The sequence below is a fragment of the Peromyscus eremicus genome, chromosome 4 (genome assembly GCF_949786415.1).
Source record: "Peromyscus eremicus chromosome 4, PerEre_H2_v1, whole genome shotgun sequence".
In the NCBI taxonomy this organism is placed as follows: Eukaryota; Metazoa; Chordata; class Mammalia; order Rodentia; family Cricetidae; genus Peromyscus; species Peromyscus eremicus.
The window spans coordinates 65,031,608-65,044,959 of NC_081419.1; the positions used below are offsets into that span (position 1 = coordinate 65,031,608).

General features: G+C 37.7%; 1 protein-coding gene across 1 annotated transcript; it reads right to left on the reverse strand.

The window, feature by feature from the left end:
• Positions 1-11,587: 11,587 nt before the first annotated feature.
• On the reverse strand, positions 11,588-12,526 carry LOC131908316 (olfactory receptor 4C15-like). Its single transcript, XM_059259368.1, has one exon. It carries the CDS (start codon positions 12,521-12,523, stop codon positions 11,588-11,590), a length of 936 nt encoding a protein of 311 aa, XP_059115351.1. The 5' UTR covers positions 12,524-12,526.
• Positions 12,527-13,352: the final 826 nt, after the last annotated feature.

Here is a 13,352-nt window from a genome sequence, read left to right on the forward strand (position 1 = left end):
CCAATCTTGGTCTCAACAATTCATGCTCATACAAACCCTCCTGGGGCCCTCCACCTGGGGCCTAGCCATGGATCTCTGCATCTGGTTCCCTCAGTATTTGGATGAGATTTCTAGCACGACAATTAGGGTGTTTGGCCATCCTTTCACCAGAGTAGGTCATTTCGGGCTTTCTCTCGACCATTGCCAGTAGTCTATTGTGGAGGTATCTTTGTGGATTTCTGGGGACCTCTCTAGCACTTTGTGGTCTATTCTCATGTGGTCTTCATTTATCATGGTCTCTTATTCCTTGTTCTCCCTCTCTGTTCTTGATCCAGCTGGAATCTCCCACTCCCCTAAGCTCTCTTTCCCTCGACCCTTGCCCTTCATTATCCTCACTCATGTCCATGTTGCTCATGTAGATCTCATCCATTTCTCTGTCATTAGGCAATCCCTGTGTCTTTCTTGGGGTCCTGTTTTCTAGGTAGCCTCCCTGGAGTTGTGAGTAGCAGTCTAGTCATCTTTGTTTTACATCTAGTACCCTCCTATGAGTGAATACATACCATGTTTGTCTTTCTGAGGCTGGGTTACCTCACTCAGGATGATTTTTTCTAGATCCATCCATTTGCCTGCAAACCACATGATGTCATTGTTTTTCTCTGCTGAGTAGTATTCCATTGTGTATATGTACCACATTTTATTTATGCATCTTTAGTTGAAGGGCACCTAGGTTGTTTCCAGGTTCTGGCTATTACAAAAAATGCTGATATGAACATAGCTGAGCAAGTGCCCTTGTGGTATGATTGAGCATTCCTTGGGTATATGCCCAAGAGTGATACAGCTGGTCTTGGGGGAGATTGATTCCCAATTTTCTAAGAAAGCACCATATTGATTTCCAAAGTGGCTATACAAGCTTGCATTAACACCAGTATTGAAGGAGAGTACCCTTTGCTGCACATCCTCTCTAGCATAAGGTGTCTTCAGTGTTTTTGATCTTAGTCATTCTGACAGGCATAAGGTGGTTTCTCAAAGTCATTTTGATTTGCATTTCCCTGATGATTAGAGATGTTGAGCAATTCCTTAAATATCTTTCAGCCATTTGAGCTTCCTCTGTTGAGAATTCTCTGTTTAGTTCTATAGCTCATTTCTTAGTTGGACTGTTGGGCATTTTGATGTCTAATTTCTTGAGTTCTTTATATATTCTGGATATCAGTCCTCTGTCAGATGTGGGGTTGGTGAAGATCTTTCCCCATTCTGTAGGCTGTTGCTTTGTCTTGTTGACCTTATCCTTTGCTCTACAAAAGCTTCTCAGTTTCAAGCAGTCTCGTTGATTGATTGTTTCTCTCAGTGTCTGTGCTACTGAAGGAAATCAGAGATACATCACCCTTTACAATAGCCACAAATGATATAAAATACCTTGGGGTAACTCTAACTAAGCAAGTGAAGGACCTACATGACAAGAACTTTAAGTCCCTGAAAAAAGAAATTGAAGAAGATGTCAGAAAATGGAAAGATCTCCCGTGCTCATAGATAGGCAGAACTAACATAGTAAAAATGGCAATCTTACCTAAAGCAGTCTACAGACTAAATGCAATCCCCATCAAAATACTAACACAATTCTTCACAGACCTGGAAAGAATAATACTCAACTTCATATGGAAAAACAAAAAACCCAAGATAGCCAAAAGTATCCTGTACAATAAAACAACCTCTGGAGGCATCATGATCCCTGACCTCAAGCTTTATTATAGAGCTACAGTAATAAAAACAGCTTGGTACTGGCATAAAAACTGACATGTGGACCAATGGAATCGAATTGAAGACCCTGACATTAATCTGCACACCTATGAACATATAATTTTTGGCAAAGAAGCCAAAACTCTTTAATGGAAAAAAGAAAGCATCTTCAACAAATGGTGCTGGCGTAACTGGATGTCAATGTATAGAAGGCAGCAAATAGATCCATATCTGTCACCGTGCACAAAACTTAAGTCCAAGTGGATCAAAGACCTCAACATAAATCTAGTTACTCTGAACCTGATAGAAAAGAAAGTAGGAAGTAGTCTTGAACACATTGGCATAGGAGATCACTTCCTAAATTAATGGTTGATTTCTATATTCTTGACTTTGAATATGAAAGTGAAACATTATTATTTATAAATAACAATAGATATTATTTAATTTGATGTTACTTCTCTAATTATATTTTGTTAGCCTTGGGTGTCAATTGACTTCTACAGGAAATTTATTTAGAGTTATAAATCTGATCTGTTACAACTGCCAGCACTATAAAGGCCCATTGGAACTTTTAGGGACATATTTATGATTATGTTTGTCTCTGTCATTTTTACATGCCAGAAACAAAGTATGCAGGTAGGAGAAACCTAGATAAGAATGCATTGATCTCCTAGTGGAAAATGCATGAATACTTAGGATGTAACACATCTGAACAAGTGTATGCTTTACAAATGACCAAGTGTGTAAGAAGGGCTTGGACGTGTGAAAACGCTTTCTCCAGTCCTACCCCTTGCCTATTGTCTGTCACCTCCCAACAGTTTCTTCTTAACATCCTTTGCTTTCACAGTTTTTGACTGTTGAGTAATAAATTTAATCATAAGATTTAGCTTGAGGCATGAGAACTTAATGCCCTCTGCTCAATTATTTTATGAAGTTTGGGCTTCAATGCTTGAAACACAACTATGAAAAATATGTCCACTCTGGTCACAGTGTAGCAACCAACACAAATTCATTCTTCTCCATTATGTATAAAATTTATACATGCTTTTATTGTTTTAATCCCAAGTGTTTCTTTACACTGTGATGATGGTTTACAAAGGGAAAGAAACTTACAATATCTAACAAAGAAATAAATACTCCAAAATATTCACCAATTTCAATTCATATAAATTTAAAGATTAAGATTTTATAAGATTATCCTAATATAATGTGTTGCTTTAGATTTTTATTTTGCTTTTTTTTATTGATTCTTCTTTGGCATAGTCAATTCATGAAAGTATTATGAGGATATATAACTATTATTCTGATACTAAATTTGCTTATTGTAGCTACTATATTTATTTAAAGAATTTACAAAAACTCATTGTCAGTGTTAAAAGTGGATGTTAAAATGTGTATGGCTATCTGAAAGAAGGTAAGAGACATGCCTTCTAATGTAAGTATTAAAATGATTTAGAAAACTATTTTGCTACAGAATCAGCTCCAGAAGAACTGCTTTTCTTAAAATCTTAAAGTGATTCTCCTTTCCAAACTCTGCTTCCCCACCCTGGGTCCTGGCTCATTCTTATGCTCTGTGTATTACTTTGTCTCTTCCTCTAGTCTTCTGTTCTTCCATTGTTTGGCTTTTGGTTGAGATTTTATTATTTTCATTTATTCCTTATCTTTTAATTTTAGGAAATACAAAACAACCACATCACATAGCTTTAGCAAATATACAAAATAAGATTACATTTTATTTATTTTTTTTTTTTTTCCCGAGACAGGGTTTCTCTGTGTAGTTTTGCGCCTTTCCTGGAACTCACTTGGTAGTCCAGGCTGGCCTCGAACTCACAGAGATCCGCCTGGCTCTGCCTCCCGAGTGCTGGGACTAAAGGCGTGCGCCACCACCGCCCGGCAAGATTACATTTTAAATATCGTGTCCACAAGCAAACAGAAGAAAAACTGGTTTTTAGTAATCAAAAGATTTGTTTCCATAAACACAAAAAGCAATGTGTAGGGACTAGAGAGATAGCTCAGAAGTTAAGATCATGTACATACTGCACTATCAATTACTAGCACCCACATGGTGGTTCACAATCTCTGTAACTCCAGTGACAGAAGATTTGAAAATCTTCTGTGACTTCTAGAGGGTAATGCATGCATGTGATACATATACATATACCCAGTACACACACACACACACACACACACACACACACACACACACACATATATATATATATATATATATATATATATATATATATATATATATAAAATTTGAGAAGAAAATGCATTGTGTAAGGGCACTAATGATGAGAAATATTAAATCAAGTTGTAATGGGTTTGAGGATATTAGCAGAAAAGTGTGCGTTGTACAGCTATTAGAGCAAAATAAAATCACTTTTAGACACACATTTTTATTTTATAATTTAATTTAATTTTACATCTCAGCCAGGGATTCCCTTGCTCTCCCCCCTCCTGCTCCCCCGTACTTCCCCCCAGCCCTCCCCCCATTCCCATCTCCTCCAGGGCAAAGACTCCCCTGAGGATTGAGTTCAACCTGGTAGATTCAGTCCAGGAAGGTCCAGTCCTCTCCTCCCAGGCTGAGCCAATTGTCCCTGCATAAGCCCTAGGTTCCAAACAGCCAGCTCATGCACTGAGGACAGGACCCAGTCCCACTGCCTGGGTGCCTCCCAAACAGATCAAGCTAATCAGCTGTCTCACTTATCCAGAGGGCCTGATCCAGTTGGGGGCTCCTCAGCTATTGGTTCATAGGTCATGTGTTTCCATTCGTTTGGCTATTTGTCCCTGTGTTTTTTCCAACCTTGGTCTCAACAATTCTCACTCACACAAACCCTCCTCTTTCTCGCCAATTGGACTCCTGGAGCTCCACCTGGGGCCTAGCCATGGATCTGCATCCGGTTCCCTCAGTCATTGGATGGAGTTTCTAGCACGACAATTAGGGTGTTTGGCCATCCTATCACCAGAGTAGGTCATTTCGGGATTTCTCTCAACCATTGCTAGTAGTCTATTGTGGAGGTATCTTTGTGGATTTCTGTGGACATCTAGCACTTTGCTTCTTCCTATTCTCATGTGGTCTTCATTTACCATTGTCTTTTATTCCTTGTTCTCCCTCTCTGTTCTTGATCCAGCTGGGATCTCCCACTCCCCTAAGCTCTCTTTCCCTTGATCCTTGGCATTCATTAGCCTCACTCAGGTACATGTTGTTCATGTAGATCTCATCCATATTTCAGTTACAATGGAAAAAAGAAAGCATCTTCAACAAATGGTGCTGGCATAATTGGATATCAACATGTAGAAGGCTGCAAATAGATCCATATCTATCACCGTGCACAAAACTTAAGTCCAAGTGGATCAAAGACCTCAACATAAATCCAGCTACTCTGAACCTGCTAGAAGAGAAAGTAGGAAGTAGTCTTGAACCCATTGGCATAGGAGATCACTTCCTAAATATAACACCAGTAGCACAGACACTGAGAGAAACAATCAATCAATGGGACTGCTTGAAACTGAGAAGCTTTTGTACAGCAAAAGATAAGGTCAACAAGTCAAAGCGACAGCCTACAGAATGGGAAAAGATCTTCACCAACGCCACATCTGACAGAGGACTGATATCCAGAATATATAAGGAACTCAAGAAATTAGACATCAAAATGCCTAACAGTCCAATTAAGAAATGGGCTATAGAACTAAACAGAGAATTCTCAACAGAGGAAACTCAAATGGCTGAAAGACATTTAAAGAATTGCTCAACATCCCTAATCATCAGGGAAATGCAAATCAAAATGACTTTGAGATACCACCTTATGCCAGTCAGAATGACTAAGATAAAAAACACTGAAGACAGCTTATGCTAAAGAGGATGTGGAGCAAAGGGTACTCTCCTTCAATGCTGGTGGGAATGCAAGCTTATATAGCCACTTTGGAAATCAATATGGTGCTTTCTTAAAAAATTGGGAATCAATCTCCCCAAGACCAGCTATATCACTCTTGGGCATATACCCAAGGAATGCTTAATCATACCTCAAGGGCACTTACTCAGCTATGTTCATATCAGCATTGTTTGTAATAGCCAGAACCTGGAAACAACCTAGATGCCCTTCAACTGAAGAATGGATAAATAAAGTGTGATACATATACACAATGGAATACTACTCAGCAGAGAAAAATAATGACATCATGAGGTTTGCAGGCAAATGGATGGATCTAGAAAAAATCATCCTGAGTGAGGTAACCCAGCCTCAGAAAGACAAACATGGTATTACTCACTCATAGGAGGGTACTAGATGTAAAACAAAGATGACTAGACTGCTACTCACAACTCCAGGGAGGCTACCTAGAAAACAGGATCCCAAGATAGACACATTTTATGTCATCCATGAAAACTAAGAAACAAGGTATCATCCTAGCCAAATATCATGAAAAGCTTTGAATTGTAGACATCTTTTCAAGGTAAAGTATGTAAGTAGTAGAAATAAAAGCATAAAAGCAGAGCCAGGTGGTGGTGGCGCACGCCTTTAGTCCCAGCACTCGGGATGCACAGCCAGGTGGATCTCTGTGAGTTCGAGGCCAGCCTGGGCTACCAAGTGAGTTCCAGGAGAGGCACAAAGCTACACAGAGAAACCCTGTCTCGAAAAACAAAAACAAACAAACAAACAAAAAAAGCATAAAAGCAAATTTTTAGTAGAATTAATTTCTCATCTCAAAAAATCAGAGAAATAATTGACTTTAGCCATTATTTTTAAACTAAAATCCATACAAATGGATTTTTAGTGTATCTTGGTGAAAAACTTGCCTCCTTAAAGAGGTCAGAGACCTACTGAACCATTTGGTTTTTCTCTGCAGTTAAAATATCTGTAAAATACATAAGATGATCGTGCTTGTATAGGGGCTGCTGATGTTGTGGTGGATGGTTGACAAAGGGATAGGATTATGGGCTCAGTGAGTTTGGACAACGGAGTGGGCTGTAGATGTTACAGAGTCCAGTGGGTGTCAGGGATCGTAGTGCACCCTGCCCAAGGGTCTTTCACTTGTTGGTGGGCTACTGGAGACTGCTCCAGAGCAGTGGAAATCCACCAGAGTTGGGGGCAGGGTCCAGCTTCTAGCAATAGTGGAGAGGGTGCCTGAACTAGCCATCTATGGTAATCAGATTGGTGATTACTCTAATTATAATCAGAGATACTCTATCCAGTAACTGATAGAAGCAGATGCAGAGATCCATAGTTAAGCACTGAACTGAGCTCTGGGAGTCTTGCTGAAGAATGGGAGGAGAAATTGCACAAGCCAGGGCTTCGTGACCAGAGAACCCACAGAGACAGCTAACCTGAGCTCATGGGAACTCATGGACTTTGAACCAACACTTAGGGAGCCTGCATGGGACCGACCTAGGCCCTCTGCATTTGTATGACAGCTCTGTAGTTTGGTCTCTTTGTAAAGCTCCTATTAGTGAGATTAGGCTGTGTCCCTGGTGCTTAACCGGCTTTTGGAACCTGTTCCCTATGCTGGATTACTTTGCCCAACCATAACACAAGGAGAGGAACTTGGTCCTGCCTGAACTTGATATGCCATGTTTTGTTCAAGTCCAAGGGAGGACTGGTCCTTTCTGAATGGAGATGGTGGAGGAGTGGAAGAGGATGAGAATAGATGAGAAGTAGGGGTTGGTGGGGGAAGAGAGGAGAGGATGGGGACAAACTTCGGTCGGTATGTAAAATTAATGAAAAAATATTATTTAAATAAAATAAAATATAAAAAAATACATAAGGAGACTCAATGTGGTTCCTGAAACATAATAAATATTTACCTTTCAGGATACATTGAATATGGATTTAGATATGATAAATTGTTTGATTTATTTGTTTTATTATTTTCATTGGGGAAATTTCTTTCTATGCATAGCCCAGGCTGTCCTCAAAATCATCTTCTTTGGCCTTTATCTTCTAGGAATACAGGATGGGACTCTAGTCAGACATCTAGTTATCTCTTACAGAAAAGTCAGGAGAACTTACTATTACTAGGCATGAAAAATATCTTTATTCAACTGTAAGATGTCCATTTTTCATACTTTATACATAGAAAATAATTTTTTGTACAAGGTTTAGCACTCAAATTCTAAATAAAATCTTCACACGTTTCATTTGCAGAAGAAAATATCTTACTTTCATTCCCATCGCAAAAGTTTTTTGGTCATGCAGACCAACACATAAGGCTAAGATATCATAAATGCTGGTATTACCAATGGTTAGCACTAGAATTCTTGAAACAGACCCTCACAGGCCTTTACTGAAATCCTGTTCTGCTTCTCTACACAAAGAAAATAGGCCCAAAGTTGTTTCCTCTTGTCCTCAGATTTTAAATCCATTACTTTTTTTTCTTTCTATCATTTAAAAAGAAAAATTGACCATGTGAAATTATGATGATTCAAAAAAATAAGAAAATGATGACTATGATCCTTAAGTGCAGTGGTTGAGCAGTTGAACAAGACTTTCTAAGTCCCTAACATGTGCCACCTCTGGCTTCCATACTCCTCATAGTTCTGCATACCCATTTTCCAGCCATGCCTATCAAGCACATCAATATACCCAGAGAATCTCACTACCTGATCATTCCATGTCTCACAGTGGGGCTATTCATGTACTCTAACCTCCCTGAATCACATATACTATGATAACAAAAAGCAACCAAATGTCCTCTTCCCAGAACACCTTCCCACATTATCACACCCAAGTCACATTCTTGCCGCTCTCTTTCCACTATTTTAAATCTTTTTGTTTCTAAAATTAGGTAATCTCTAAATATATCTCCATATCTTCACTTTTGCTTTGACATCTTTTGCTAATTTAATGTTATGTTATTTTATTTTTGTCATTATTTTTTTAATTTTTTAAAAAAATTACACTCATTTATTTAGCACAATCAAGCTATAGCAACCAGGGTGATGGTCAGAAGGCAGCTTGAGAAAGTTAGCTATCTCTTTCTATTGTGTGAGTCCTGGGAATCAAACACAGGTCATTAGGCTTGGTAGCAAGTGCCTTTACACACACACACACACACACACACACACACACACACACACACACACACACACCCCGATAATATAACAAAAATTAATGCAGAAAATGCAACTAAGGATGAGAAGTCACCACAGTCTTAGGGTCATAATCTGTAGAGGGAAACTGGCTACTATTGTTTTGCTAAGTGGTCTTTTCAAACTGCCTTCTAAATATTCACAAGATCTGCATAAGATTGAGCCTCTAATCCATTTTGGGGATCCTACTCTTCTCTAAGAGACTATTGATAGTTAATAGTTGCTGGTGAGTTCCATCACTTTCTTCATGGTTGTAGTCATTGATAAATTGCTCCTGTAAATAACTTCTTACTCACACTCTAGCAGGAAACTCTGCTTATACTCAGTGAGTCACAGAGAAAAACAATATGAGAGATGTGAGAATAAGAGGGCAATTGGTTGGGAAGAAGGATTTGAGTGAGGGATAGAGGGAAGAAACCGGAGGATAGTATGTAAAATTGACTAAAATTTGTTGTATAAGTATAAGAAACTGTTAAACATTAAAAAGTTAAGGAAGTGAAATACAGTTTAATGATCTCTATTGATATTGCTTGAATGTAATTATTTTCAACTGTATATACATCATCATCATTAAGAATATTAAAATTAATTTCCCCTTCCCGGGGAGATACGAGCATCCACCCCAAACATGAATCCTTGGAAATGAAAGAGAGTGGGAGCCCACAGTGACTCCAGCTTGTGGCTTGATTCCATTTTGATTTAAGTTCAGAGAGTTCAAGCTTGTTATTGTTCCTCAAGGCTGAATAAATGATGATTGGCCAAAGGTGTGGTTACTAGATGTTTTGAGAATTAAGGAGGTGTTTGCACTTGTTTGTTCCTTGAACCATGGTAAGAAAATCTTTTGCCCCTCTACCTTTGAGTATAAAAATGTTATGAGAAATAAATTCTGAGCTGCTACAGTATTCACTGAGAGCCCTCCCAATTCTATCCTATGTCTCTGTCTTTTCTTTTATGTCTTGTTTTTTTCTGTCTATCTTTTCTTAATCCTCACTCCCCTATTCAAGTACTGTTCCACAGGTCAGCTAGTCCCAGCAGAAGAGGAGGAGTGGATGAGGGGGTGAGAACAGAGGAGAGTGGTGAAGGGACTGGGAGGAGAGGAGGGAGGGGCAGCTGCAGTCTGGCCGAGATGTAAAATAAGTAAATTTATTTTAAAAGAATATTAAAATCAACAGAAATTAAAATGAAAAGATTCTGTTGAAAGCTTTTTTCATTGGGATGTATTGCTACTGTACAGAGCAGGAGAAGTAGGCTCACTGTGTCAACATTCTAAGGCTGGTGGTGCTAACAAAGTGAACCCTGAGGTCTGCTTTAGATTGTACTAGATTAGGAGATGTGCATGGGTATTTTACTATAGAATCTGCTCTGTCATCTCATTTTAATTAGGTAGTCACATGATCCAACAGAAACTCAACCATAGGCAGGCCTAAGCTAATCACATTTTATCTGTAAACAATGCCAATAAATAACTCTCATTGTTTAATAGACAGTAATAGACTCAGTTTAAATAAAGTCAAAGGATAACAAGGCACGTAGTTTGGCTGGTAGATATGCTCTACTGTTTGTCTCTGTGGGCTCTGATGTCTCATAATTCTGAACAGAGACTTCAGAGAACAGTTTTACATATTTTAGTAAATATTTTTTTCAGTGGAGGTTTTATGAAGCATAGTGTGAATGACAAGTATTCTGATATATTAAATCTTTTCCAATACTTCATTAGACTTATAAAAGTACAAAACTGAAATGACCCATATGAAAAGACTAAGTATTCAACAAAAGCAAATGTGATTTCCCAGTTAAAGATACAATCTTCTCACCCACAAAATTAATACTTTATAAGTTACATCATATTTTTTACATAATGAGCAAATCATAAAGTAAGTAAATATTGACATCTCTATATTGTACATTAAATTTGGTTAAGTATGTTTTAAATTTTATCGAAAATCACTTTGAATCTCTTCCACATTTCCCAATGGCATTACAGATTCTGTTTTTTCCCTTTTATTTGTAATTCTAGGTTCTGATGATAACAATGGCTTAGGGAAAGATATTCAGTTTGACTTTTTTTCTAATTTCAAGCACATACACATGTTTTTTCAACAAATATTTTATTAAAACATAGTTTGAATGGTAAACATTCTCATAATTAAATCTTCTGATATTTCTTTACATATATGACAGTATTAAAGTTGAACTGATTTATTTTTCATACAACAATACTGAGTAGTCAATTCATAGTAAAAGTATGATCAGTTTTCCACCCTTGTCATTATTACATTCTCCATACAATGGTGCTGTCCCTTTCCAAAGAATGAACAAATCATTAATTTCTTACCATAGTAAATATGGACTCCTTTGTTCTTTATGTATTAACTTGCCTAAACGTGATTATATAATCCTGCTGTGTGTGTGTGTGTGTGTGTGTGTGTGTGTGTTCATGCGGGTATGTATGTACACTCACACACATGCCCAGTAGTAAAGGAGAATGTACATATCTGTAAACATGTGTGCAGATATGAAAGAAGAGAATTAAGTGTCCACATATAACCCTTACTACTTTATTTACTTGAGATAAGGTCTCTATCTCAACATTTAGATTATTTTATAAAATATCTGTCCAGTTAGCTCCTGGAACCTGACTGTCTCCACTTCACCAGCACAGGGTTTGAGTTGGGATGATGTGACTGGCTTTTGCCATGTTGCTGGGAATTTGAATCAGTTCCTAATCCTCACATAGGAAGTATTCTTACCAACTGAGCCATCTACCAAGTGTACTAACTTAATATTTTAAGATATACCATAAACCACTATCAATCTCTTCCACATTTTCCTAATGGCATTTTTCATTTCCTTATTCCTAAAAGTGTAAATCATAGGATTTAGCAATGGTGTCAGGATAGTGGCAAATAAAAACACGTTTTTTTCAGAGAAGAAAGCAGATGTAGGCCTTGCATATATTATTATGCATGGAACAAAAAACATAACCACAACAGTAATGTGGGATCCACAGGTGGATAGAGCTTTATGTCTTCCATCAGAGCTATGAGCTCTCAGAGAGAACAAGATGACACCATATGAAACAAGCAACAAGAAGAAGATGATAATGCAGAAAGATCCGCTGTTTGCAAACACCAAAATGACCAACCTATGAGTATCAGTGCAGGCAATCTTCATTAATGGGAATAAATCACACAAGAAGTGATCGATGACATTGGGTCCACAAAAGGGCAGTTGCGAAATGAAGATAATTTGTATGAGAGAATGCAAGAATCCCCCTGCCCAGGCTACCCCCACCAGAATGCCACAAATCCTCCTGTTCATGATAGAAGTGTAGTGCAAGGGTTTGCAAATGGCCACATAGCGGTCATAGGCCATAGATGTCAAAATAATCACCTCCACTCCAGTAAAGAAATGGACAGCAAAGACTTGTGTCATGCATCCTTCAAAGGAAATAGTTCTCTTCTCATAAAGCACGTCCACAGTTATTTTTGGTGTGATGACGGAGGAAGTGCATGCATCCAGGAAGGACAGGAATGCCAAGAAGAAGTACATGGGGGAGCCCAGCAGTGCAGGGCTGCACATTATGGTAACCACAATCATCATGTTACCCCCAACAGTTGCGATGTAGACAAACAAAAATACAAGAAATACTATTTTCTGAACCTTTGGATTCTGTGAAAGCCCCAGGAGTAAGAACTCTGTGACAAAGCTCTGATTTTGCATGATCCTCAAAAAGAGAGTGAAAGGAAAATCTATTCACGTAAATCTGTAATTGTGAAAAAAGAAGTGTTTCCTACAAGATTATACTATTAACACAAACCAGTTGGTGCATCCTTATATGAAATTGTCTTTATTTTATTGCCATTAAAACAGAACATTAGATGTATTTAGAAGGGTATAGTGATTATTACATAGAATTGAGTTAGAAACTAATTATTGAACACTTGAAATAGCCAGATTTTAAATATTGGGGCAAGAACACATCTAATTGGGTTATAGAATAGAAATAATTTGTCTACAAATTGTCAAACTCTAATGCATTTTTAAACTGAAACATTGAAATAAATTTTAAGTTCACATCCTAATTATAAACCAAAAACCACACTTCATTGCTCATGCCCTCCTTCTGCATGGACGAAGCTCAGATGTACAGTATACAGTGACTGATCACAGAACTGCCTTTTCTACCAACAAAAGAACAGATAAAATGTATTTTAGCATGTACTTGAAAATTTTGGCTACATTCAAAATTGTGTTTCAAAGAATGAAGGGAACTAGAACTTTAGAAGAATGAATCTATTTTTCATAAAACAGACAAGACTCTGGGAAATATTTAGCACTACATGAAATATCTGTTGAAAAAGCTGAAATTTAACTTTCAGTTCATCATTTTAAAATGTGACCAGAACTTCAGAATAAGTGTGATGTTTTCACGACAACTAAGTGAAAGAATATACAAAAAGCAATTCAACCTCTTTATCAATGTCAGAGATTAATGTTGCCGTTTATACAAAAGCTTAACTAGAGACTATACATTTAAAGAAATAAGGAA

Bases quoted from the DNA above. Each gene is read 5' to 3' on its own strand.
- LOC131908316 (XM_059259368.1), bottom strand. From the start codon at position 12,523: ATGCAAAATCAGAGCTTTGTCACAGAGTTCTTACTCCTGGGGCTTTCA.